The sequence below is a fragment of the Gekko japonicus genome, unplaced genomic scaffold (genome assembly GCF_001447785.1).
Source record: "Gekko japonicus isolate JY-2015 unplaced genomic scaffold, Gekko_japonicus_V1.1 scaffold664, whole genome shotgun sequence".
Lineage (NCBI taxonomy): Eukaryota > Metazoa > Chordata > Lepidosauria > Squamata > Gekkonidae > Gekko > Gekko japonicus.
Window position 1 is genome coordinate 644,222 of NW_015166441.1, and position 27,517 is coordinate 671,738.

The 27,517-nt window shown below is 41.4% G+C and overlaps 1 protein-coding gene across 1 annotated transcript in view; it reads left to right on the forward strand.

Annotated features, from left to right (window-relative positions):
* The window catches only part of ZFYVE9 (zinc finger, FYVE domain containing 9), a 77,785-nt gene that overhangs the window by 15,118 nt on the left and 35,150 nt on the right, over positions 1–27,517 (forward strand). Inside the window, exons 3-8 of the mRNA XM_015411978.1 lie at positions 818–922; positions 6,007–8,099; positions 14,257–14,356; positions 22,082–22,258; positions 24,711–24,880; positions 25,159–25,282. Coding sequence (XP_015267464.1) covers positions 853–922; positions 6,007–8,099; positions 14,257–14,356; positions 22,082–22,258; positions 24,711–24,880; positions 25,159–25,282 — 2,734 coding nt within the window. The 5' untranslated portion in view covers positions 818–852. The remainder of the gene's footprint in view (positions 1–817; positions 923–6,006; positions 8,100–14,256; positions 14,357–22,081; positions 22,259–24,710; positions 24,881–25,158; positions 25,283–27,517) is intronic.

Genomic DNA, 27,517 nt, shown 5'->3' on the forward strand with positions numbered 1-27,517 from the left:
GGATGTTTAAGTAATTAGCTCTGATTTGATAAGCTGTCTGTAACATTAGTGTATCATACTCTACAGCACTACTTTTATCATTTTTAAAGTAATACATTTTATATATTGTGTTTCTTTCATAAGGAAAACCAAAGTTAGATGACATCAGAAATACAAAATATAATTAGCCTCAGCTTTCCATACCATGCCACCCTGTCTCTTGTTACTTGCAAACTTTTTCTGGGTAAAATATTTTTTCTGCCTACAAAAATAGTTTACTACTGGGAGAGTACTAGGATATGCAGTGTGCGTAGTTCATCTAAGTCATGACAAAATCCTACTGAAAGCAGTAGAATGGGATTTTGTCGTGACTATTGCTTTGTAATCAGGGTATGCACTTGTGTATCCAGCTAGTAACATAACTGTCTAAATTGAAGTTAAATTGCTGTTGTAACTTTGTTATGATTTTTCGCAAAAGGAATACATCCAGCTTTATATAAATAAATAAAACCATAAGCTGAAAGCCACCTTTCCCAAACTGTTGCAAATCCCTTCTCTTAATTTTACTACTTTTCATATGTATTTACATTTAAGCAGTTATTTAATGCTGTTGTCCAGTTTGTTTTTAAACTTGAGTAGTATTGATAAGAGATCAGCTAGGAAATAGATTTTAAAAAATTACTCTGTTAACAATTTTTGAATACAGGAAAATGCTCTTGATTTTGGGAAGACATGTTGACTTGGTGTAAATTTTAAACTCATATTGTAATTACTCTCTGTCTTGGATTCGGATGCTGGAATATTATTAGAAGCTCATAATTGGCTATCTGCTCAACAGGTTCAGACAAGGATCTGGGTGGCATTCCATGACAAATGGAGAACTATTTCCAAGCAGAGGCATATAACCTTGATAAGGTTTTAGATGAATTTGAACAAAATGAAGGTGAGTAACTTTGTTAGGATAGAAGATGCAAACTGGCCTCTAGATCTGTGTGTGTTCTGTCTTTTTGCTTCCATTGCAACTGTTATCTTTGCCCTTACTGTAGAGATATTTGAAAAAGACACTGGAAATTGTTTACAAATTTTGACTTGATAGGACACTAATATAATTGTTTTAAAATTTTGATAAATGCTTGAATTATCTCCTGGCATTAATGGGATATTCAACCATTGTGACAGTTGAGTAAAAATATAATTTTCAAGGGGAGAATTGCCAGTGGGTGTGCTTACTTGCTCCATCCTGCCACCTAGTATGTACATGTTCCTTCTTCAGCTCTTTTTCTGATGTTGCATCTGACTATTAAATGCCATTAGGATCCTCTACAGTTAGCTTTTAGAATCCCTTATTTAATTGCCACATCCAATTCTTTGACTCTAGAAAACAGCTTGCTAACATATCTGCACTAGTCCTTATTATGACATTCTAAAATAAATTTTAAAAACCCTGAACATCATAATGTCTAGGCTTTAAAACTTAACAACAAATTTGTGTGTATGTGTGATCTTGTCTTTCTCAAAAGGCTGTGGGGGAGAAATGAGCAAGAGAAGTAAAAGTAATTTTATATTGCTAATCTTTGTACATGGGTTGAAATAAAAGGAAAATTTCATCCCTCAAAAATTGGACGTATACTTTTAATCTCTCAAATATAAGTGCTATAAATCACCTATTGCCAATTCTGTTTTAGATGTTTCTGTTGCATTGATAAACATTAAAAATGTTTTGTAAAATTAAATTCCTGAGCTGTTTTTCATGCCTGTGACTGGTGTAGAACCCATTACCTTGTTGTGAATGTTGCAGAGCCAGAGTTGCTTCCTGTAGAATGTCTGTTCTTTAACAAAGATGCCAAAGTAAATAGGATTTATAACTTTTCATGTGGGTATTAGGCTATAGCTCCTTTCAGTTTAGTCATTTTTTATTAGTAGGAAATGTTTGAGTGTGAACACTGTAACACTGTTAGCAGCTGTTACATGGAAGATGCTGTCTTTGGTATTTAATGGGGCTACAGTTATGAAAATAGTCAAAGTGCTATCAAAGTTAATGGGATTTTATTACCTTTTCTGGTCATTATTTGCTTATGTTGATTTATAGAATTGCTTTCTTAAACATTAATTTTATTTATTTGAAGTAACAAAAGTGTTGTGAATCTGTGAGTATAAGTTGTAAACCCAGTGTTCTGTACTACTGTTGTGGTTCTTTCTCCTTATGGCACTTAACAGTGTAAATGTAAGAGGGAAAGGAGGAGGTACAGCAGCAGTCTGGAAAAATGGCTGGAGTCTCTGGCTAGAATGGTTGGAGAGGCAAACCAGTATTTCTAGGCAAAGAAACACTGTGAAGACTGTAAATTAGCATAATCCCCTCTTTTCTGGTTAATTTTTTGTTATTTATAGTCCACCATTCTCAATGGGACTCAAGGCAGATTGCACAGAATGAGTCAAACAAACAAATACAATACCTTTATTGGCATAAGAGATAAAATACAATGAGCAGCATAAAGCCTCACGATAGCTGGGGTGGGTGGGTGGCACATTCCGAATTGCCTTCATATGAGCCTCTCCTCCTAGATACCTCATAAAAAAATTTGCTACAGGTTCAAGAATTTCTATATTATGAGAAGACAATAAAGAAATGATTTTATACTCATCAGATTGACCCAAAAGGGAGTCCATCACAGGTTCAATGTAAGCAACACGAATGTCATAGTGGAATTTACAGTTCAAAAGCACATGTCCAATACATTCAATTTCCCCCATCGCACACGGGCACAATCTATCTTTGTAGGGAATTTTCTTGAATCTACCCAATAAAACAGCTGAGGGAAGGACGTTGAACCGAGCGAGCATGAAAGCCCTACGAAGATGGGGCTGAATCAGTTTTGCCAGATATCCTGAGGAAATGTGGCTAAAAGAGAGTCCCATACTCAAGGGAGAGCAATGTCTGTGCGCAAGTTTTCTCAGATCTTGTGCCTCTATATCAAGGAGTCTTTGTTTGAGTAAGGAGAAAGCCTTCTGCTCAGACAGAAGTACCAAATCATCAAAACTAAAGCCAATTATAGAATTTCCCCCCTCTATATTAATCAACCAAGTCAATAGATGGGATTCCGTTAACATGTGTACCACAAGGCTGGGGCACATCTAAAATGAAGGCACAGCCAAAATTTAAAGGTTATAATCCATGCCATAGTGATTAACCGTCTTTGGGTTGTCTCCAGGCACATGGCAGCATATGGTACACAGGCTGGTAGCCCCAAGATTTTCTTCAGGAACTTTGATTGAACACGTTCTACAGCTTCATTGCAAGCTGCAACCCAAATTGGGATACCGTAAAGCAGTTTGGCCGGCTTTTTATGGTTAAATACTTTAAGAGCAGTGGGAATATATTGATGTCCTTTGGTGTAAAAGAAACTGGCAATAGCAAGGGCGTTATTAGTTGATGACTTGACTGCTTCTTTGATATGTGTAGCCCAACTGTTAGTATAATGGAAATAAATGCCCAGATATCTAAGACTTTTAACTTGTTCAATTTCCCCCCCTTGTATAATCCAGTTAATGGGCTTCCAGCTTTTCTTGAAGACAATCATTTTGGATTTATCAAAGTTAAGGGACAACTTGTTCTTATTGCAATAGGCAAGAGCTTGTGCAAGCATCCTTTTCATCCCCATTTCTGAGAGAGATAGCAGGACAGCATCGTCTGCGTACAAAAGTAATGGGACATGCCTCTCACCTAGTTTAGGACAATGGCCATCAATACTCCTCTTAAAGGGGTCCAAATTATTTAAGAAGAGGTTAAATAGGGTTTGCGCAAGAATGCATCCCTGCTTAACTCCCACGTTAATGGGGATCTTAGCTGTTAGGTCCCCCTCCTTTGAATATCTAATCTGACAGGTATTTCCGGAATACAGATTTTTGATCAGGAACAGCAGTCGCTTGTGTATCCCCATGTCTCCTAATTTTCCCCACAAAATATCCCTGGGCACCGAATCAAAGGCACCCTTGAGATCCAGGAAAGCTGCATATAATGTCATACCCTTTCCTGATTTGTATTTATTAACTAAGTGGTTAAGGACAATGCAGTGATCTAAAGTTGACTTGCCCTGACAAAACCCAATCTGCTCTATCCCAAGGACTTGCTGCTCTAATATCCAAGATATAAGCTTAATAGCCAAATGTTTGGCATAGAGCTTCCCAATGATGGACAGAAGACTTATCATTCTATAGTTACTTGGGAGCTGGCAATCTCCCTTTTTGAAGATCAGTACTATTATAGCATTTTTTCAGTCATCCGGTATTTGACCGGTCTTATCTATAGCAGTGAATAAGTCTGCCAGAAAGGGAGACCACCACTGAGAAAAAACTTTAATGGCCTCAGGTGGTATAACATCAGGCCCAGGGGCTGTCCCCACTTTCAATGATGCAATTAAAGTTTCGACTTCATCAGCCTGTACCGGGGGCCAATGTTCCCTCTAAGCTGTGGAGTCTTGTGAGCAAAAATCCTACTTAGTGAGCTACTGGCATTAAGGTTGTGAGTGAGCGATTTGGCTACTGCATAAATTAGGTTGCTCTGGAGCCATCGCTTCCTGAGCTAAGAAAAAACGGTGTGAGCTGGAGGCTAAAAAACTTTGAGCTAGCTCACACTAACTCAGCTTAGAGGAAACACTGCCGGGGGCTACTCCGAGCACTCATCTAAACTGTTGCCAGGCTTGTCTATCGTGTTTCCACCAGTCTCTTAGAAAATCTTTGCATAATACTCAACCCAGGAGTCAGGAGTTCTTATGGAGCTAGGCGAACAATTTTCTCCCATAGAATTGGAGAATAAAAACCAAAATTTCCTAGTATCGTTATTAATAGTAGCTTGTAGGAGGGGTTCCCAGCATTTTAACAAGAAAGCCTTCTGTTTATTTTTATAGAGTTGATGTGGAGCCTTTTTCAATTCAAAATACTCAGGTGGGGGGTACACTAATTCCGAAATCCTATAGGAATGAAAAACTGCACGCAGTTGACTCTTCATTCTGTAACACTCACTATTGAACCAGCCCTGCAGAGAGGTTTTCTTTACTGGCTGTTGTTGCTGTGACATCGATTTCAAAGCCTCTGAAAGATACTTGAACTTTATCATATCTCATGGGCCAGTCTACCGTCTGTTCCAAATAATTTAGTAAAGAAATAGACTTTTCTAGAGTGACGGAATGAAGAAGACCAGCAACCATTCGTGCAGCCTTATTGGACCATACGATCCTTGAATGCCTGGTTGATGTACTAACACTCTCCACACCCAGCTGAGTGCTTTTATGGAGTAATGGGACGAGTTCTAAAGTTAAAGATAAGGGGAAGTGATTGCTTTCAACCCGATCAAGAATTGAGAAAGCTCTAACATCATCTCTCAGCGCTGGTGTAACTCACAGAATGAGTCAATAAGAGTGAGTCAATACAATCAACAAGTTGGGACAATCAATAAACAATGAAATAGGATTTAGATTACAGAATGAACCAGAAGTCTAAAAAACAAAACTGAAGCAAACCACAATTGTTAACATAACACACATTAAATTATGCAAAATTACATTATAGGATCCAATTTACAGCAAACTATACACAGTAGTATAGACCACAGTCCCTAATAATTTATCTGAGTAACTTTGTGAATCATTTAGTCTTATTGCCTGTGTAGAAAAGCCTGCTTGAATAATTCAGTTCTGCATAGTTTGCAGAAAGCCAGAAGAGTGGGAGCCTTCCTGTCATTCTCGACACTGAGTTTATTGTACCAAGAAGAAAAAAAGCAGTAGGACAAAGATTAGAGATTCCCACTTTTGCTTCTTTCTTGCATGCTCCAAACATACTCACTACCTTTCTGGATGCAGCTGTACTGTCCAATTTCTCTTTATCGAGTATAGGGAGTTTGCATTTCTGTCCCTCTCTTTGGCTTTCAGAAGTAGTTTAGATCTGGAAAAACATTGGTGGTTTTACATAAAACAGAAGTTTCATAGTTGTGCTGAATTTACTGTGTACTTATTTAAGCATTTTTTTTTCCAGATGAGGTTGTTTCGCCTACATTGTTGGAAGCAAAGTGGAATCAGATACTGGATCCCCCTTCTCATCGGTTGTCTTTTAATCCATCTTTGGCCAATGTGAATGAATCAGTTCCTGATGAATGTCCACAGAAATTAAAATCCTTATCCCTGTCTCATTTAGCTGCTGCATCAATAGGAGAAGGGAATTTTTGTACTAATGGAAATAATCTTACTATAAGCTCAGAGAGTCCAAATTTGTGGATTGATGATCAAGTGACAGCAGATGATCAGCTTGTTAAGAGAAATAGTAACCAGAATGCTCAGTGTAATTCTGTGAATGAAGAAGAAAAGAAATGTAGTGAAACAGCTTGTTTACTAGAGGAGAAAAATATTCTAGTTGTAGCAGTCATGCATAACTGTGACAAAAAGACACTGCAAAGTGGTGATTTATTGGACTGTAAAAATTACTGCAATCCTTCCCTGATGGATACTGTTAGCTTTACACTGGACAATGAAGCCCAACAAAGTGATCACACTGATGTTACTGTAAATGGAATAACTGAGAAAGATATGGATACTGAAAAGGAAACAGTGCAAGAAAACAAGCTGTATACAGAAGATTTGGTTAATCATTGTAGTGTTGTTGCTGCTACTTCTGATTGCTTATCCAGTGGAGATTCTTCTTCTCATTTAAAGGAGGGTGAGAATACAAGTGAAGACTTTCAAGTCTTAGAGTCTGCAGCAGCAAATGTAGTTACCTTACATAGGCCACCTGGCAGTACCAGTAAAATGCAAGAGGGTTGTTCATCAGGTGAGGGTTTTGATATCTCTGCTGTTGCCCAGAGAACTGAGCTAAAAACAAGAAACAGTTCACATGGTTCATGCAGTGGGGATTTCTCCCAAGAGATTTCTGCAGTAGATCAAACACCCCAAAAGTTTCAATCAGGGGTACCTGAGATCTCTGAAACTTATCAGTGTGATGCGATTAAAAGTGACAATCACTGTGAGCATTTTGACAGACATTCCACAATTCAAGATGGAAATGCATTTGAAAAAAAAGCTGACAAATGTGAAAATATTCTCAACACAGCTGAATTGCTTAGTGTGGCAGAGTGTTTATCTGAATCTCAGGAGATGACTAATGGGGAACTGATTAAACAAAATAAGATAAGTAGTAAACAAACATGTAGAGACAATGAAGCACTATTTCATATAGCCAAGCATGAGGAGGTATATATTAGTAATGCTGATAACTGTGAAGGCATGACAGAAGGAGATGTTGATATAAAAGGAATGTGTATAGATGAGCTTGAAGACTCCAGTCCTACTGGAATCATGAGTACGTCTGTATCAAATACTTTGCCCAATAGTTGTGGAATACAGAATACAATTCTTACTCATATTCCAAAGACTTTACCTTCTAAGGAAGACTCTGTGACTGAGGAAAAGGAGATAGAGGAGAGCAAGTCAGAATGCTATAGCAATGTTTTTGAACAAAGAAACAATGAGTCCACAGACAGGAGTGGTCTCATTTTGAACTGCACCGGAGACCAAATGGGGAAAAATGTTTTACATAATTTCTGCAGTCCAGCATCATCTGAACCAAGTGAAACATCACCAAAACCAGCAGCTAGCCTGCAAACTCTCAGTGTTCCTTTTGGTGGTGCCCGACCCAAACAGCCTACAAATCTTAAACTACAGATTCCAAAGCCATTGTTGGACCATTTGCAAAATGATCTGGTTCCCCCAAATTGTGGAGGTATCAGTAAAAACAAAAATGATATACCTGGAAAAGGAAAATTAGGTGAACACTTACCACCACATCTGTTTCCTGATGAAACATCAATGAGTGCATCAGTTACGGATACTAGTTTGGAGCATTCAGTTGAGTACGAGTCTGGGGTTTCTAGTAGTTTGTGCCTTGCAGCAGCCTCGGATAGTCCAGATAACGATCTTGGAGCTGGCCAGTTTGGCATTCCTACAAGAAAGCCGTTTACTACTTTGGGTGAAGTGGCTCCAGTTTGGGTTCCAGATTCTCAAGCACCAAACTGCATGAAATGTGAGGCAAGGTTTACATTTACAAAAAGGCGGCACCATTGCAGAGCCTGTGGAAAGGTAAGGTTATGAATTATAGAAAATGTAAGGTCTAAAACTACAGACAAGTTATTGCTAGTTCTACCATCTTCTAGAAATGTTTAATTAATTTTCAGGTAAGCATATTATGCTGTTCCTGTTCTTTTTTAATTGTTACTGAGAATAGTTGGTGGTTATTAATAGTCTAATTGTTATTCTTTTTAGTATATATACAATAATTTCTTATATGTTCAAGAAATTGCATGGAAAGACTTAGCTATATATATGAAGTTAGCTTCCCCAAATTATTACATCATTAATTTTAATTAATCTGCCCCCTGGTTTGGAGTGAAAGGCTATTTTATTACAATTTTTTCCATTAATGTGTCTAAGATAAATTCATGATGTTCCCTCTGTGTTATGTGTACACAGTGTACAACAAGTTTGTTTGAGTGATCCGTGTATACTTTTTTAATTTTAAGATTTCAGTCTCATAGGTTGCAGGAGAAAATCTTTTCGATATTCCATCTTTTTTCCATTAAATGTGAAATCAAGAACAGCAGTACAAATGCATGGTTGTAAATATTTTAGTTTGTTTGGTGAAGAAGTAGTTTGCTCATGGTTATCATACATTTGAAATACTAATATTAGAATTAATGATTTCTCCAAATTCATAGACATTCCAGGTAGTAAGGTGTCTCAGGCATCAGGTAAAATGTTTATCTATATATGTGCCTGGCCAATTACACTTAAATGTGAAGTCATTATGAAGAGATGAAGTGGTCATATACTGAGTCAGAGCTTTGATTAATCTATCTTAGTATTGCCTGCTCTTGACTGGAAGCAGTTCTTCAGGTCCTGCTACCTGAAAACATTTAAATGGACCTACCAGGACCTGAATGTGGGACCTTCTGCATGCAAACCATATACTACCACTTATGTGAGTTAGCCCAGTCATTTATTGATACTTCAGGGTGGATGACTTGTCTGCAGCAGCCTCCAGTAGTGATGGGCACAAACTGGTTCATGAGCCAGAATACAACACAAACTTGGCCTGGTTTGAAGCCCCCAAACTGATGTTTGGGGAAGGCGCCTTCCCTGAACATTTACCCGGTTTTTGTTCGGTTTGGCTGTTCAGGGCATTTAAACCCAACAGCTGAGTGGCATGGGTCCACAGCTTTCATTTTAGGTTTCAATGGCTGGCAGCCATTGAAACCTAACAGTGCAGTGGGTCCACCCATTAACTGTTAGGTTTAAGTGGCTGTGAACCATTAAACCTGTCTGTTTCTCTCCACTTTGAAGCAGGGGGAAGCAAAATGAATGGGTTAAATGGCTGCCAGCCATCTGACTCTTTCTGGGTGATCTCCTTTCTCCTGGCTGTGAGGAAGAGTTGTTAAAGGGAAAAGGACCGTCCCACAATAGGTACAAAAACAATGAAAATGAATATATGTAATAACAAAATAAAAGCAAACAAATTGGTCTTATGTAAAATGTGAACTTTTATATTATGTTCTGCTAAGCCAAGAGATGCAAAATTAAATGAATTAAAGGATAACACAACTATGTGTGGTACTCAAGAATATGAGTAAGATGTAGTATTATATAGCAATTTCTCTTTTTCCTGAAGAAAAGCATAGATTTTCTTTTAGTGGGATTTCCTATTCTTATCAAAAGGACTGTTTTTAAAAACTGTTTTATTCTGCAGATTTTATTCTGCAGATGTTTCCTTTTGAAATTCCTTTTGAAATTCAACCTTTCAATATTTAAACTACTTAAAGTAGATAACATATACATCACAAAGTCAACTATTCTAACTATTCATTAGGGATTTTATGCTCATATGTGCTTGATCTTTGATTTAAAAGAGCCAGTTTGGTGTAGTGGTTAAGTGTGCGGACTCTAATCTGGGAGAACCGGGTTTGATTCCCCACTCCTCCGCTTGCACCTGCTGATGTGACCTTGGGTCAGTCACAAGCTCTGGCACAGCTGTCCTTGAAAAAGAGCAGTTTGTGTCAGAGCTCTCTCAGCCCCACCCACCTCACAGGGTGTCTGTTGTGGGGAGGGGAAGGGAAAGGAGTTTGTAAGCCGCTCTGAGACACCTTTGGGTAGTGAAGGGCGGGGTATAAATCCAATCTCTTCTCTTCTTCTCTTCTTCTCAAATAAAACAGTACTTTAGATTTGGGCACAGTCAGACCTATAAATATGTGACTGCTCAGTCACAATTGCTCAGTTTCTGTCAGAGTAGGAACATTCAAACCTTAGACTAAAGTCCTCTGATTTGGTTCTTGAGTCTTGAATGGTGCTTGGTATGTACATATTGTTGCATCAGTAGGGAACAGTGATCATAATACTACTGTTCAGCATTGACGTCAATGGAAAGTTGCCCCCAAAGTCCAAAACGATCACATTTGTCTTCAAAAGAGAGAACTGTACAGAAATTAGAAGACTAGACAGAAGGAGCTTGAGAGGGAAATTAAGACTGCCAGACCCACCTATGATGCTTGGAAGCTGTTTAAAACCACACTAATCGAGGCCTAAATAGAATACATACCCTAGGTTAGGACAGGTACCACCAGGTCTTAAAGGATTCCTGCATGGTTAAACAACCCAAGTCAAGGAAGCTGTAGAAGGGGAAAAGGCTTTGTTCTAAAAGTAGAAGGTTTACCTGAATAAGATAGAATCATAGAGTTGAACGGGACCTCCAGGGTCATCTCGTCCAACCCCCTGCGCAATGCAGGAAATTCACAAATACCTCCCCCTTCACACCCCCAGTGACCACTGTTCCATGCCCAGAAGATGACAAAAAACCTTTAGGATCTCCAACCAAACTGACCTGGAGAAAAATGGCTTCCTGACCTCAATGTGGCAATCAGCATTTCCCTGAGCGCGTAAGAAAGGGCCATAAGAACTAAGCACTGATGCAACCCTTCCTGCCCTCCATCTCATGATCTGCCTAAGTTCACAGAATGAACAAAAAGGAGCAAAAGAAATATAAGTTGACAGTGGATAACAGGATTGATAAAGGAAGACAGAGAAATAGAATTCAGTTTCTCTTCCTTCTGTCTTCATTTTGGGAAATATGGGGAATGTACCCATGGTGCAGCTGCTGTTTTTAGAAAGGGTGTTTGAAGAATTGAGTCAAATGGAGGTGCTGCAAGATGAAGATCTAGGACTTCTGGTCAGTTAAAAACTAGCAAATCCCCGGATCTGGATGGCATATACCCAGGATTTCTTAAGGAACTCAGATGTGAAATTGTTGATTTACTAACTAGTATATTATTGAAATTGGCCTCTGTACCAGAAGACGGAAGTAGCAAATACTATGATTTTTTTAAAAAGGGGTTCAGAGAGGATCCAGGAAATTTCAGGCCAGTTGACCTAAACATATGTTCCAGGTAAATGAGTAGAAACTTACTAAAGATAGAATTATTAATCACACAGAGGAGAAAAACTCGCCAACTCTCTGTGTTCTTTAAGAAGATTAATGAATGTGTAAATAAGGATAATTCAGTACACTTGATATACTTGGCTCAGTGAAAGTGGTGTATGGCAGTAGTAAAAAAGAAAAAGTACAAACTCTATGCTTGGGATTATTAGGAAAGGGATTTTTAAAAAGCCACTTTTTACCCCCCTGGTATAGATTTATGGTGCAGCCTCATTTGGAATACCCCGGCGCCCTCTGCGCTCTCGCTCTAGGCTTGCTCTCTGGTTTACCCAGGAGTTGCGGCTTATGAAGCGAGAGCTGAGACGGCTAGAGAGACGGTGGTGTCATGTTCGAGACGAAGCTACAAGAGCATCTTATAGGACGTTTATGAGGTCCTATGAGATGGCAGTCAAAGCTGTAAAGAGAGAGTTCTATGCAGCTACAATTGCATCTGCGAGCTCATGCCCAGCCCAATTGTTTAGAATAATTCGGTCTATAACAGCTTTGCCACAAGGCAGACCAAATGTTAGGGAATTGGATATTGGCTGTGAGGCATTTGCGAGCTAATTCGCTCAGCCGTGACCTCCCCGCCACAGTTGAAACAGTGAGTGAGCTCGAGGCTCCAAGCACGTCTTCGATTTCGGTTTTGGATCACTTCAGCCTGCTCGAGGAAGTTGACAGATTGCTCTTAACAGTACGCCCAACCACATGCAGCCTTGATCCGTGCCCTTCCTGGCTTATTAAAGCCGGCCACAAAGGGCTTCGAGGTACCCTAAGGGAAATTATCAACAATTCCCTCCTTGAGGGGCGGTTCCCAGGGGTGTTCAAGGAAGCGATGGTCCGCCCCCTCCTAAAAAACCATCTGTGGACTCTTACTGACGACTTCTGGAGGCACCTGGATTGGGGCGGTGTGGCAGTGCTGCTGTTGTTGGACCTGTTGGCTGCGTTTGACATGGTTGACCATCAGCTGCTGACCCACTGCCTCCCCAACATGGGAATTCAGGGGCTCGCCTTACAATGGCTTGCTTCCTTTCTCCAAGGTCGGGGACAAAGGGTGGCACTAGGGGAACAGCAGTCCAGGAGGCACCCTCTGGAATGCGGAGTGCCTCAAGGGGCGGTGCTGTCCCCGATGCTATTTAATATCTATATGCGCCCCCTTGCCCAGATTGCCCAGAGGTATGGGTTGGGTTGTCACCAGTACACTGATGATACCCAGCTCTATCTGATGTTGGGCGGCCGGTCGGACTCCAGACCGAAAGATTTGGACTGGGCATTACAAGCTGTGGCTGGTTGGATTAGACTGAGCCGGTTGAAGCTGAATCCGGCGAAGACAGAAGTCCTGTGTGTGGGTTGGGGCGGTTTAGGGGAGGGAACCCCTCTCCCGACCTTCAGTGGGGTGCCATTGGTGCCAGCGCTGGAGGTTAGGAATTTGGGGGTGCTCCTGGATACCTCCTTAACAATGGAGGCCCAAGTAGCAGCCACTGCCAAGTTGGCCTTTTACCATCTTCGGCTGATTAGGCAGTTGGTTCCCTTCCTCGACTGCAACGATCTGGCCACAGTGATCCATGCGATGGTCACCCCGAGACTAGACTACTGTAACACTTTCTACATGGGGCTGCCCTTGGTGCAAATCCGGAAGCTGCAGCTAGTGCAAAATGCCGTGGCCAGGCTGTTGATGGGTCTCCCTAGATGGGAGCGCATCCAGCCTGTGCTGAAGGCACTGCACTGGCTACCAATAGCATACCGAATTCGCTTCAAGGTGCTGGTACTTCCCTTTAAAGCCCTACATGGCCAGGGTCCGACATACCTGAGGGACCGCCTTTCCTCACATATACCCCAGAGAGCACTGCGGTCGGGATCTCAGAACCACCTGACCCTCCTGGGCCCCAAGGAGGCCAGGCTTGCCACTACCAGGGCCAGGGCGTTTTCAGTGGCGGCTCCATACTGGTGGAATGAGCTCCCAGAAGAGATCAGGGCCCCGCGGGATTTAGTACAGTTCCTCAGGACCTGCAAGATGGAGCTCTTCCACTAGGCTTTCAACTAGGAGCTGCCCCCACGACTTCCACCAACAGTCGTGGTTATGGGCCCTGGTCTTAGCCTAACACCTGACTTAGGCCATCGTGAGACCCAGAAAGATCTTTGAATTTGGAAATTGTCTGTTTTATAAATATTTTTGCACGCCATCGTAACTAAGAACTATTGCTAGCACCTTATGTTTTTATGATCTTATTGTATTGAATTGTTTTAAATGTTTTTATGTGGTTTTAATGGTCATTTGTACCAATTTATGTGAGCCGCCCTGAGCCCACTTGCGGGGAGGGCGGGATACAAGTCAAATAAATAAATGAATAAATATATCCTTGTGACCTATTAGTTGAAAGCTAATGTGGAATTTTAGATTAGTTAAGGGATTAATCTTAAAGTATATGAATGATTTTTAGTGCAGAGTATTTATCTCTGTTCTGTGTTGAATATTTCCTTATACCAATTCAGCTTTAACTATAAACATTAGCGATAGTCATACTTTTATTTTTAGCTTACAGTTTAGTTTATAATAATATTGTTCTGAAATTGAATGCCAATTCCACAATGACTAGATTTTTTTGTATTTGCACTGGTGTGTACGCTTGAACAAAACTTCTCTGAATCATTTTCCCTGTAGTATTACAAAAACAGAAGAAATTAGACTTGACTACACAGGTAACTGACACAGAATTCTGTCTTAGTAATAAGAGACTGCTAAGTGACTGAGTGCATTTCTCCTATTTATTTAAGGTCTTCTGTGCAGCCTGCTGCAGTCTGAAATGCAAACTGCTGTATATGGACAGAAAGGAAGCCAGAGTGTGTGTAATTTGCCATTCAGTGCTAATGAATGGTAAGTAATAGAGGAGGAACTAAATGTAACATTCTGCTTACTTTATGCTAGATGGGAATCATCCATGTGCATGAGTGAAGCTGCACCAGCTTTCCTGGCTAATTGGTAATGGATTTTGTCTTAATCCTTAATAAAGGTTTTTTTTAAAAAAATGAGTGAAGGTGATACTGTCTTCCAGTATATTTTGTGTTCCTGTTGGAACTGATTGTAATTTGGAAAATTATTTTCAAAATGGTAAGCAGGGACGTATTCAAAAGGCTAGTTCTTATCGTTAATGCCCTAAATGGCTTGAGACCATGGTAGGAGGACTCCCTCTTCCTGTCAAGCCTGCCAGTAAAGATAGTCTTTCCAAACACTTTTCTGCATACCTGTCTGCAGAGGTAAAGAAGGTGTCTGAAGATGGAGCTTTTTCAGTGGTGGTTTCTTAGAGTTTGCCTGACAAGCATTGTATTGTCTTTTAGGTGCCAGGCCATTATCTTTACTCATGATTTTAACTGAAAGGTTCCATCTCTTTCAACTGTTTTATGACCTGCTTCTAGCTTGAGAGCTGTTTTATGAATATTATTTTTATGTCCATAATCTACTTGTGGTTTTTATTGCTGGTTTTAATTTTTATGCTTGCTTTATGGTGGTATTATGCTGTTTTTGCTTTCTGAGGCTCCTTGAACTGGTTTCTGGAGAGGAAGGATATAAATTCTCTAAATAAATAAATCCATCCAAATCCAGGACCTCTAGTGTACTCAAAGAGGCTTACTGGAATGGTCCAGTTTTCTAGTTTCAGAGGCAAAGCTGTGAGGTGGAAAATTTCCCAGAGTTTATTTTTCCATGGAAAATGTTTTATCTCTTTGTCTTATGATTGTAATAACAATGAATGGATGCCATTGCCAGTGCAGTATTAGGCAGCTTGACCGTTTCAGTTGTAATGTTTTTCAGTTGATTATCCCTAGGAATTGTGTTAAAGTAAACAAATGTGTTAGTGATTTGTAAACTGGGGTAAGAGGGATAAAGCCACAAATAAATATAATAATCCCAATTAAAAACTCAGTTTATGAATTCCCCTGATTGGCTATGCTGACTAAATCAAAACCAAAGCTGAAATTTTTATTGCTATGTTTCCCCTTGCATGATGGAAGAGATACTGTAATCACCACTCTGGCATGGAATTAACAAGTTCTGCAAGTGATGAGGTGTCCTAGTAACCTCTGTGGATGAGAGTTATCTTCGGTTGAAATAGATGAACAGACAACCATGACCATGGCATCTGAAAGCCAGTTTGGTGTAGTGGTTAAGAGTGGCGGACTATAATCTGGAGAACCAGGTTTGATTCCCCACTTCTCCACATGCAGCCAGCTGGGTGACCTTGGGTCAAGTCACAGTTCTCTCAGAGCTGTTATTTCAAGAGCCGTTCTCGAAAGAGCTCTCTCAGTCCCACCTACCTCACAGGTTGTCTTTTGTGGGGAGAAGAAGGGGAGGAGATTGTAAGCCGCTCTGAGACTTGGAGTGAAGGGCGGGGTATAAATCCAACTCTTCTCCTCCTCCTCCTCCTCCTCCTCGTGCAAAGTTCTTCAGATGTGCTAAAATTAGTGTTAGCAGCTTTCAGTGCCTTTTTTTCCCCTTAAGAAGAAGCGATTGGGTTTAGACCCCCGCTCTTCACTCAGAGTCTCAGAGCGGCTTACAAACTACTTTCCCTTCCCTCAGGTATGTCAGACCCTGGCAACTTTGTTCTCATGATGGAAGATCAAAGGGAAGAAATGCTTGCAAGTGTCATGTTTTTCAATGATCTTAACAGTGGTGTTAGACATTTCTGCCTCATTCTTTAGTACGTTAAGAGAGCAATCCGAAGCAGGTCTACTCTGAATTCTACTACGGTCTAGTCAGTAGGGCTTACTCCCAGGAAAGTGTTTTTAGAATTGCGCTGTAATGTTTGGTGTCTGTTTGGCGTAAAAGGAATTTGTCATTTCTTGGCTTATTTTTATTGTATCCGTTAAAAGGGTTAGCACAGTATAAGTGCTGTTTAAAGTATTAAATATTAATATCTTTCCCTGAATGCTGATAAAAATGTTACAAGAAATGGTGGGTGTATTGCAACTATGAATTAAAAAGTAGTGACTAAGGTGAGATTGTTGGGTTTTTTTGAGGACAAGAAATATTGAGGTAGGAAACATGCATATTCAAAATACATATTGTGAAAGGTCCTTGTTTCTGTAGCAAAGTAGAATGTGACATGAGATGATTTGAATCTGAAAGTGTTCTTGTTAAAGTGAAATAAAATTTAATGCTTTTAAAATGATTTCATTAAAAAACTTTCTGTTTTAGTGAGAACTTTTTAGTGATGAAGAACAAAAGCATTTATAAACTTTACAAGTCGAGCCCATATTCCTTTATCTGGAATCTAACTTTTGTATATCTTCATCTGGTAAAGTTGTCTTGCTGCTTTCTTGCTGCTTGTCAAATAATCTCTATCATTTGATCCACTCTTGTGTTCCAGATTCCTCTGGTAACATAAAGCAGGTTCTTCATCATTCTTTGCTCTCAGAAGGATCGTGCACTGGATGTAATTTCCCTAGATTGTTTAATTTATTGTATGTTGGAGAGGGGTGTGTGTGAATGTAAAATTGTGCTTCTGGCAGTCATCCATATACAATGATGAATGAAGCTGTTTTTAATTGATAGACAACAAATGAAAGAGGGAGGGGAATCTTTAATAATTTTTAATGCCATAGATGAGAAAGAGTCAGGTTGTGTGTAGTCCCCCCCTCCCACCTTTGAACTACCTGTTATTATAAGAAATGACAATGAGCTTGATATAAAGATTTTTCAGAGTAAGACATCCATTTGCAAAAATGTTCAGGATGTAATATTGTTGGAGCGCAATGTGCAAAAATTTAAAAATAAAGAATATTTATTAATATGCATAGTAAAAAAATAAGAACAGGCTAAGTCCCCATTTGGCTATAGTGTATCTTCCATTTAATATCTTTCATTAAACTTGTATCATATATTGTCTTAAAATCACTTCTAATTGGATTTAGGATAGGATGATGAGGTTTCTCTTCTTCAAACAAAAATGAGAAATCATCTCTGAGCCCTGTCCTGTCCTTTCCTCACCCAGCAAAGGTGAAAAGGGGTGCTTGTTTCCCAGCTTTCTTTGGGCTGGAAACAACCTCCGTCATCTGTGCCAAGCACCCAAAGGACTGAAGGAGCAGCTTTGTTCCTTTATTGCCAATAAAACAGCTATTGACTTCCGGTTGATGGCGGCGCGCTTACGGACTCACCTCCCGGACCTCCCGGGGGTGTCTCTGTGCTCTGGCGGAAGGAGGGGGTGAGCAGGCTCGTAACCCCCCCCCAGGGGCCCGGCGAAGGGACCCTGGCCAAGGAGCTTTAAGGGGTAGCCTCTTCAATGGCGGAATGCCAGAGAATCGAGGCTCCCCTCAGCTCCAGTGGTTCTTCCAGCTGAGAGACCGAATGGGACAAGTGAAGCTAACCGGGTCAAGTGCAGGAGATCGGGCGTGAAAAATGATGAAAGAAGCGGGGTCGGAAGACCAACTATGAACGTGAGTCAACTGAGAAACGATTTTTAAAAGAAAAGATGCTCCCTACCCTATCCCGTGGAATGGGAAAAGCGAGCGAGGGGGGGGGACGCCTCCCATGCACATAAACTGTTGAGCGAAGGGGGGGGGGCAGAAGAGAAACGTGTGATTGCCCAGAAGTACTCACCCAATCGAGTTAAGCAGTCAAGCACATATTCAGAGAGAAAAAAATTCCGAAAGTAAATAAATGGGAAAAAAGATGGTGGGGAAGAGGGACAGAGACAAAGAAAAACTTTTAAAAACGAAACTCTTGTCCCCAAAGCCGGAAACGACAAGTGAGACGGCTAAGGCTATAGCTGAGTGCATGCGCCCTCTACTGGAATAGTTAAATAATTTCAAAGAACAGATGTCCGTGGTAACAGCAAATATTACAGCCCAACAAACGCAGTTGTCTGTAGTAACAACAAGCATTACTGCTCAACAAACGCAGATAACAGTTTTATTCAAGTAATGAAGCAGGATGCTGAGAAAATAAAGGAAATGGCTGAATCAATGCAGAAAGTGAAGAAGAAAGTGCAAAAATTGGAAAAGAAAACTATTTCTTTAGAAGATCAAATGCTTCAAGTCCAAATGGATAAGGCCAATATGGTCCTGCGCTTCCAGGGGGTGCCGGAGAACAAAGGAGAGAATCTTAAAGAACTTATGAGCGAACTACTCACCCCAGTAACAGAAATAAAAGCAGAATTGCTACTTAACGACATGGATATGGCCTACAGGTCATATTCAGGATATATAAAGAAAAACAATCTGCCTGGGGAGATTGTAGTAAGATTCTCGAAGAAGCACGTCGGGGATGCTATCCTGAAAGCTGTAGCGGCAACACCCTTGAAGGCAGGGGAGAATGTTGTTAGAACGCTAAAGGATATTCCATTTGAAGTAAGGCAACGTAGAAAGAAATACAAAGAACTTGTGCTCTTCCTCCAAACAAATTCAATTGGATACAAATAGCTATTTCCAGAAGGCATAACATTTAAGATTAAAGAGAAGAAGGAAAAGATTGACTCTGTTCTTAAAGCTCAAGAATTTCTAAAGGAACATCTGGGAATGTCAGAGGACGAGAAAAAAGAAGAGGACAGCAGGTCTAGTGACGAGCTGGAAACTGGTACATCTGGCGAGGACTCTTTGTCTGAGCAGGGGGCAGCGGCCCCGAAAAGTCCCTACAAGCTGCGAAAGAGAAGGGAAAAGAAGAAGTAAAGGCTGAAGGACTCTGATTTGTGCCTTTGAGAACTTTGGTTCTGGGGGATGATTGGGGATATGGTTATTGGGCAGTTAAATGTAAACTTGGAGGGTAAAAGGTTTTCTTTTTTAAAGGGTTTGACTCAGTTCATAAAAAGAATAACGATGAGAAGACTTGATGTTTTAAAGGTAGTGGGAGGGTCTCCTCTCTTTGGTTTTTAGTCAGTAGTGGGTACTTTACTTTCTCCCATATATGTAGTTCCCTTACCCCTTTTCTGTTGTAGTTTTTGTAGTTAAAAAAATCAATAAAAAATCCCCTCTGGGGGCTCAAAAAAAAAAAGCTATTGTATGAAAGAGGTTTAGGAGGCACCTAGGGCAAAGTCTCCAGTAACTTGCTACTTTAACTTGTTCCAAACAGGCAGATGTCAGCTAGCTGCCATGTTTTGCTTGTTCCCTTCTCTGCTCCTGGCGCTACAGCGTATGCCTCCTCGCTTGCTCGCTGCTCTGCCGCTTGCCGTAAACAGCAATAGGGAGACCGTGAGAACCAGTGCTGCCAGACTGTGTTATCTGTCTGAACTTGTGAGGGGGGGGAGGGCTTGTGTTCCACCGCAGGAGTGAATTGTTCGGCTCTCATGGGGCACTGAGACTCTCCCGCTTATTATGTAACCTTCCTCCGGGAGAATTCCCGCGTGCGCGCTCGGATTTCATTTGCTTAGCCATTTGCCTCATCCTGCTATATGTAGGGATGTTTCCGCCCTATGGTCATTCCTAACAATAATCTTGTGGACATGGTAACAGACTTGTAGTCTAATAAAGCATAACGTTTCACTGGAAACGTGTGTGGAGATTTACTTGCTGTTGAACCTGACAGCAGATATGTGGACCAGGAGAGCTAAAGCCCTTGATTAGGGTCACGTTGTCCAGTAGCAGTACAAAGGCTCTGTGTTTAAGCAGGTGCTGATATGAAAGCAAAGAGCTGCTAATGCAAACTGACAGCAGTGAAAAAAAATCTATCACAATGGTCAGTTGCTTGTCACTTCTGTTCCCCCCCCCAGGATGATAGTGATGGTTTTGAAGGTTTATATAAGATAAATCAGCAATCCAGTCATCTTATATACATTTATGCTTAGTGGAGACATCACAAATATCAGCTTGTTCATTGTGGACACAAACTTGATTTACATACACCATCTTCCTCCTCTCCTTGTACATTGAGAATGAAGACAAGTCTTCAATCTAACTCCAGTTAGTTGTGGCATCTGAATGTGGGTACCTTCATTAACTAAGGCTCATATTTTCCCCAGTAACAGGGGTTCTTAACCATGGTCTGATCGTGATTAGATCTGTAGATTTGAATTGAGCCATTGCTGTGTGAGTTCTACGTTGACAGACCCCCCCCCCATCAGCAAATTCTTCCCATTTGCAAAACTGCCTTCATTGCCCAATTATGATTCTTATTCGCTGGAGGAATAGAGTTTATTTTCTGTTGGACTGACATTTGTCTTTTCTAACCTATTGAGGCAGACTCAGCATGGGTTCTGTAAGGGAAGATCTTGTCTCACTAATCCAATAGATATTGTTTACCTTGACTTCCAGAAAGCTTTTGATAAAGTTCCTCATCAAAGGCTCCTAAGTAAGCTCAATAGTGCCACAAGTCCTTTTGTGGATCAAAAACTGGCTAATTATTAGAAAACAGAGAATGAGTATAAATGGGCAATTTTCTCAGTGGAGGGTGGTAAGCAGTGGGGTACCGCAGGGATCAGTACTTGGTCCACTGCTTTTTAACTTGTTCATTAATGATTTGGAGTTGGGAGTAAGCAGTGAAGTGGCTAAATTTGCGGATGATACAAAGTTGTTCAGGGTGATGAAAACCAGTGAGGATTGTGAGGCACTCCAAAGGGATCTGTCAAGGATGGGCAAGTGGGCGTCAACATGGCAAATGGGGTTCAATGTGGCCAAGTGCAAGGTGATGCACATTGGAGCCAAAATACACATTGTTGGGGTATGAACTGGCAGAGACTGATCAAGAGAGAGATCTTGGAGTTGTAGTAGATAACTCACTGAAAATGTCGAGACAATGTGTGACTGCAATAAAGAAGGCCAATGCTATGCTGGCGATTATTAGGAAGGGTATTGAAAACAGATCAGCCAATATCATAATGTCCCTATATAAATCAATGGTGCGACCTCATTTGGAATACTGTGTGCAGTTCTGGTCACCACACCTTAAAAAGGATATTATAGCTTTGGAAAAAGTGCAGAAAAGGGCAACTTGAATGATAAAAGGGTTGGAACGCTTTCCCTATGAGGAAAGGTTAAGGCGCTTAGGGCTCTTTAGCTTGGAGAAACGACGACTGAGGGGTGACATGATCGAGGTTTATAAGATTATGCATGGGATAGAGCAGGTAGAGAAAGAGGTACTTTTCTCCCTTTCTCACAATATAAGAACTCTTGGGCACTCCACGAAATTGCTGAGCGGTCGGGTTAGAACAGATAAAAGGAAGTACTTCACCCAAAGAGTGATTAACACTTGGAATTCACTGCCACAGGAAGTGGTGGCGGCTACAAGCATGGATGGCTTCAAAAGGGAATTAGATAAGCATCTGGAGCAGAGGTCCATCAGTGGCTATTAGCCACAAGGTATAGATAGGGGCTCTGGGGCAAGTGATGCTCTGTCTTCTTGGTGCTTGGGGGGGGTCAACAGTGGGAGGGCTTCTAATGTCCTGGCCCCACTGGTGGACCTCCTGATGGCACCTGGTATTTCTGGCCACTGTGTGACACAGGGTGTTGGATTTGATGGGCCTTTGGCCTGATCCAACATTGGCGTCTCTTATGTTCTTATGTTAATGAAGCGGAAAAGCCACTGGCCTGGTAGATGGAAATCTGAGAGTTGCTTGTAGTTGTAAGGTTACTATTTCTGTGACTCAGTGCCTTCTCTTGTGTTTTTGTGTTTCCTTAGCCCAAGCCTGGGAGAACATGATGAGTGCCTCAAGCCAGAGCCCTAATCCTAATAATCCTGCTGAGTACTGTTCTACCATTCCTCCCTTGCAGCAAGCCCAGGCTTCTGGAGCCCTGAACTCTCCTCCGCCTACCGTTATGGTACCTGTGGGAGTCCTAAAGCATCCAGGTGCAGAAGGTATGGAACTCCCACCTTCTCACCCATATACAGCTATCCTTTCATCCCATTTGTGAGCCCAAATGTTCCAGTGGATAGTGTATTAGGCTTGGACTGAGAAGATATGGTATGAGATCTCATTCAGCTATGAATTTTCTTCGCAAGTTAGTATGCTGCAGCTTTTTTAAATCTGCAAAATCAGAACTGTGACTAACCCTATGGAGGAGTTGTGTATATTTGTGTAATGACAAGTGTGAAGTGCTTCTGTACACTGTGCTGTAAAAAAATTGTGATCTGCTTTGTTTACTTTGGTTCAGAGGCTGCACTTTGCTTGCTGTTTCTGCTGCAGCAATTTTTCTGTTAGAGATATGTAGCTTTTCTAACTGAAGTTTTAAGATTTCAGCTGTGAGGATTATTGTTGCACCAAAAAAGAGAGAAGAAGCTCTGTTTTGGATCATGGCCTTGAGCAGCATTCAAGCTCCAATGAATGCTGTTCTTAGTTTGCATGACTGACGACCTTCGGAAGCATCTGGATCGAGGCGGTGTGGCGGCACTGTTGTTTGATCTGTCGGCTGCATTTGACATGGTCGACCACCAGTTGCTGACCCACCGCCTCGCCGATGTGGGGATACAGGGACTCGCTCTTCAGTGGCTTGCCTCTTTTCTCCAAGGTCGGGGACAGAGGGTGGCAATAGGGGAACAGCAGTCCTGGAGGCACCACTTGAATGTGGTGTGCCTCAGGGGGCAGTGCTTTCCCCGATGTTGTTTAACATCTACATGCACCCCCTCGCCCAGATTGCCAGGAGGTTTGGGCTGGGTTGCCATCAATATGCTGATGACACCTAGCTCTATCTGATGTTGGGCGGCCGGTCGGGCTCCGACCCAGAAGATCTGAACCGGGCACTACAGGCCGTGGCTGGGTGGCTCAGACTGAGCCGGCTGAAACTAAACCCAGCAAAGACGGAGGTCCTGTGCCTGAGTCGGAATGGACCGGGGTTGGGGCTCCCTCTTCCGACCTTTGATGGGGCGCCATTGGTGCCAGCGTCGGAGGTTAGGAGTTTGGGAGTGCTTCTGATCCCTCCTTAACTATGGAGGCCCAGGTGGCAGCCACTGCCAGATCGGCATTTTATCATCTTAGGCTGATTCGGCAGTTGGCTCCCTTCCTCGACCGCGACGACCTGGCTACAGTGATCCATGCGACAGTCACCTCGAGGCTAGACTACTGTAACGCTCTCTACATAGGGCTGCCTTTGGGGCAGATCCGGAAGCTGCAGCTAGTGCAGAATGCGGCGGCCAGGCTGTTGATGGGTCTCCCCAAGTGGGAGCACATCCAGCCTGGACTGAAAGTGCTGCACTGGTTGCCACTAGCATACCGAATCTGCTTCAAAGTGCTGGTACTTACCTTTAAAGCCCTATATGGCCGGGGTCCGACTTACCTGGAGGACCGCCTTTCCCCATATATACCCCCAAGAGCACTTCAGTCCGGGGCACAACATCGCCTGGTGGTTCCAGGCCCCCGGGAGGCAAGGCTCGCCATGACTAGGACCAGATCCTTTTCAGTGGTGGCCCCTACCTGGTGGAACGAGCTCCCGGAGGAGATCAGGGCCCTGTGGGACCTTATACAGTTCCGCAGGGCCTGTAAGACGGAGCTCTTCCGCCAGGCTTTCACATAGGGGCCACCACTACCACCGCCACCAATGAGGTGGATAAGGATGGCCCAGGAAGATCTGCCACAATTTCTGCGTGACCGATACCACTGGATTTACCTGGTTGAGCTATAGGATAACATCATCCTTGGAGAACTGTCTGTTACCATCTGGCATGTATCCGGAGACCATCTTGTTAAATTGAGTACAATTGTTATTAATTGTTATTAATGTTTTTATTGTTTTATATGGGCTTTGCCCCTTGTAAGCCGCCCTGAACCCGCTCTGCGGGGAGGGCGGGGTATAAATCTTAATAATAAATAAATAAATAAATAAATGTAAACATTTTTCTTTTACCACTGTTTTATAAATTGCAGTCACCTATTTTCACTTTGCTTTATGCATTGTCAGGAACTTTAGGCAGGTAATCCACACACCCAGGCTTCTTCAGAAAATAGGTGTTTATTATGGTAACGCAAAACTAAAGTACATGTATACAGCCTGTGTTAAGAATGACTTGTAATAAGATGGCCACTAACTTATAGAATATTCAAACAGCCCCCCCCACCTGTGAAGCCAATAAAGTTTTCTTGTGCGCACAGGCCCTGCCAGCAAACAAGCAATTTTGCGCTTAAAGCAGTTACAGTTCCCAGGCCTGGGGAATTACAGAAAAACATCTTCAAGGCCAATGTGCAGATAGTGGAGCGCTAGGCAGAGAAGCGCTGAGAACGGGAGGGAGATAATATCCCCCCTCACATTCAAACACCATGACAGGGCTACCTGACATGCACACACTTTTGTTAAACTGTTCTCACCTCTGTCCGTAGTGTCTCAGCCCAGAGAACAAAGACGCGTTTGGTTTGCAGATGGCATATTACCCAATGGAGAAGTAGCTGATGCAGCAAAGTTGACAGTGGCTGGAACAACCTCCACAGGAACACTAGCAGTGTCACATGATCCAAGCAAGCCTATAAACAACAGCACTTCACCAGCAGAGGTGGGAAATTATTTGTTGCATGGTATGTTCGGCAGTTCAAATATTATCGGTTCTTTAAATATTTGTAATACAGTATACATGGGGGGGGGGGGACCTAGTTGCATGGGAGGAGCAGTTTCTATCCATTGCCGTGCTTCTGTGAATGAGCTAGCTGTCAGTATATTTCTTTTGTATAAAATGCTGTGGAACAGATTGCTCTTTTATCTTTGTTGACAAGCTGAAGTTTAGTGTTATCCAGGTTTACCCTTTATGCCATATTTGTTTGTCACCTCTTGTAGACTGAAAGCACACTGACATTTTCTAGAAGTATCACTCAGGTTGGAAGTCCAGTTGGCAGTGCAATGAACCTTATTCCAGAAGATGGTCTTCCTCCAATTCTCATCTCTACTGGGGTAAAAGGAGGTGAGAGCACAACAGTAGACTATCTGTAACTAGGATTAACCAATTGAAGTTTATTCTAGAGTGGCCCACACTGAAACCTTAACCTGTGTTGGGTCAGGGAGAAAATAGGTGTTTACTGGTTTAATAATTGGGTAAAACCCGGCATAGAGAATGGTATCTATTTGTTATTCTGTTGTTTTATATATAGAATAGCATTCGGGTGCATTGGGGAGTTATAGGGAGAACAGGAGGTTGAACTTGGATGCCAGCCAAATTGGAAATCAGACATTAAACATTTTTTTCTGGTCTATGAACTGTGGGATGAAACCATTTGTCAGTAACTGAGTAATCTCCGTAATAGTAATGATGTACAAAAATAAATGATTACCTATGAAACTGTATTGTATGTAAAGTAATTTTTCCTGGCTATAGTACTGTGTTGCTTAATCAAAATAAAAATTAACTAGCCAATTAAGTGCACAGGCTAAACAGTTTTTTTGTTTTTAAAAACTACTGTGGGCATATTTCAGATATGTTGTTGGTAGTTGGTTTTTGAAGTAAACTGTGTTCCTGACAAGCACTTTTATCTTATCAGTAGACTGATATTAACATATAGAGAAAAACGGGACAGATGTCTCTTCCACTTGTCTTTTTCTTATAATATTTTTGCAGAACCATACACTCATGAAACATAATAGTTAGGTTCCAATGTTCTGTTGTATTTTAGCATGGTTGCAATATAGAAGCAATACTTGGGTTATGCAAAGAGGAGCAGAGTGGACTCCTTTTGGCTGGAACAAGGGGCAGATTTAGATTTGACCCCAGTGGTGTCTTTAAGTGCCCCTACTTGGTACATATTACACTTACATCCTGCTTTTCTTCAGGGCATTTAAATGGACATAGGACACCAGGTCTCCCATCCATGCACTAACTATGCTTACAACTGTTTAACTTCAGTGAGGTAGCTGCATCCGGTGTCTTTCAACCATAACTAGGAATAATAGCATTTGCTCCAAGGGGAATAATTAAAATTCTGTACTGGGGACACACAGTATGACATCTATACTGGGTGGTTGAGCCTCAGCTGCCTAGAGCATGCACTGTGTGTTTTGCACGAGGTTTAGGCTGATGTGGTGAGGTTGTTCTAGCCTTCTGGAATCCTTGATTTTTCCCCTTTGAACAGCTGAACTCTGATCTGTATTTCAAATGGCTTTTTAAAATGTCAGTTTTGAAAGCAGTTGATCATGTTGCATCAGGAGCTGCTATTCAAAGGGAAACAAGTCTACAATTTCTTGGAGATTATAGGTTTAGTTTTACAGCACTTTGGATGGTGTATTAGTTAATTTACAAAGTGAGATTTTGAGGAATGGTATTGTAAAGCAATGGGCTAGATTCAGCCAACTTTTTTGCTTAATCTCACTCTGTCCTCCTCCTTAGTTACTACAGCCTGTGTCCTACATAACTTTTGTCCATGTGGGTCTCATTAGTCCCCAGTATATCATTTTTGGCAGTCAAAGGAGACCTCTTCCTTCTTTTTTACCAGCAGAAAAATTGGTTGAATGTTGTTTTTATTAAACAGAGCTAGGATATTGTTTAAAAATATGCAATTTTATAAAATATATTTTCTTTGGATAAAGCTATTCAATTTGTTTTTAAATCTGTCTTCCAGAAAGAGAAACTGGAAGTTAAATTAAAGTGCAGTGTCTTCCAGTCTTAGCCAAATGAAACTGCTGAAAATACCACTTTCCAGCATGGAAGAAGTGTCATTTGGCTATGACCCTGAATATATTTTACAACTGTGTCAAGTTCTCAACATTTACATTGATGGTCTGTAACACCCTGTACAGTTCCTGCAAGGCTGTCCAGTGCTTTCTGATACACTTGGGGATAAATCCATATGCTTCCTTGCTAATCCATCAGATAAATGTTAAAAACATCTTGGAGCTGACCTGTTAAACTACTATTGGAGACTCATTGCCATATTTCGTTTTCTATTCCAGACTATATAGTATTCAGAAATGTAGATCAAAGAGTTTTTAAATTTTTATTCTTTCTATTTCTGTGATAAGCATTTCCCCCCACAGATTACCTAAATCCATTTGTTTAAATTATGAACAGAGCAGAGTTTGGGGAAGGGATCTTTGCAGCCTCCCTCACTACACTCTTTATACCCCTTTAAAATCTTCAAGGGTTAGGGTACATTTGTTAACAGTGCTGGAGTAGAAGGGAAATTCCCACTCTTGTGCATGTGGAACA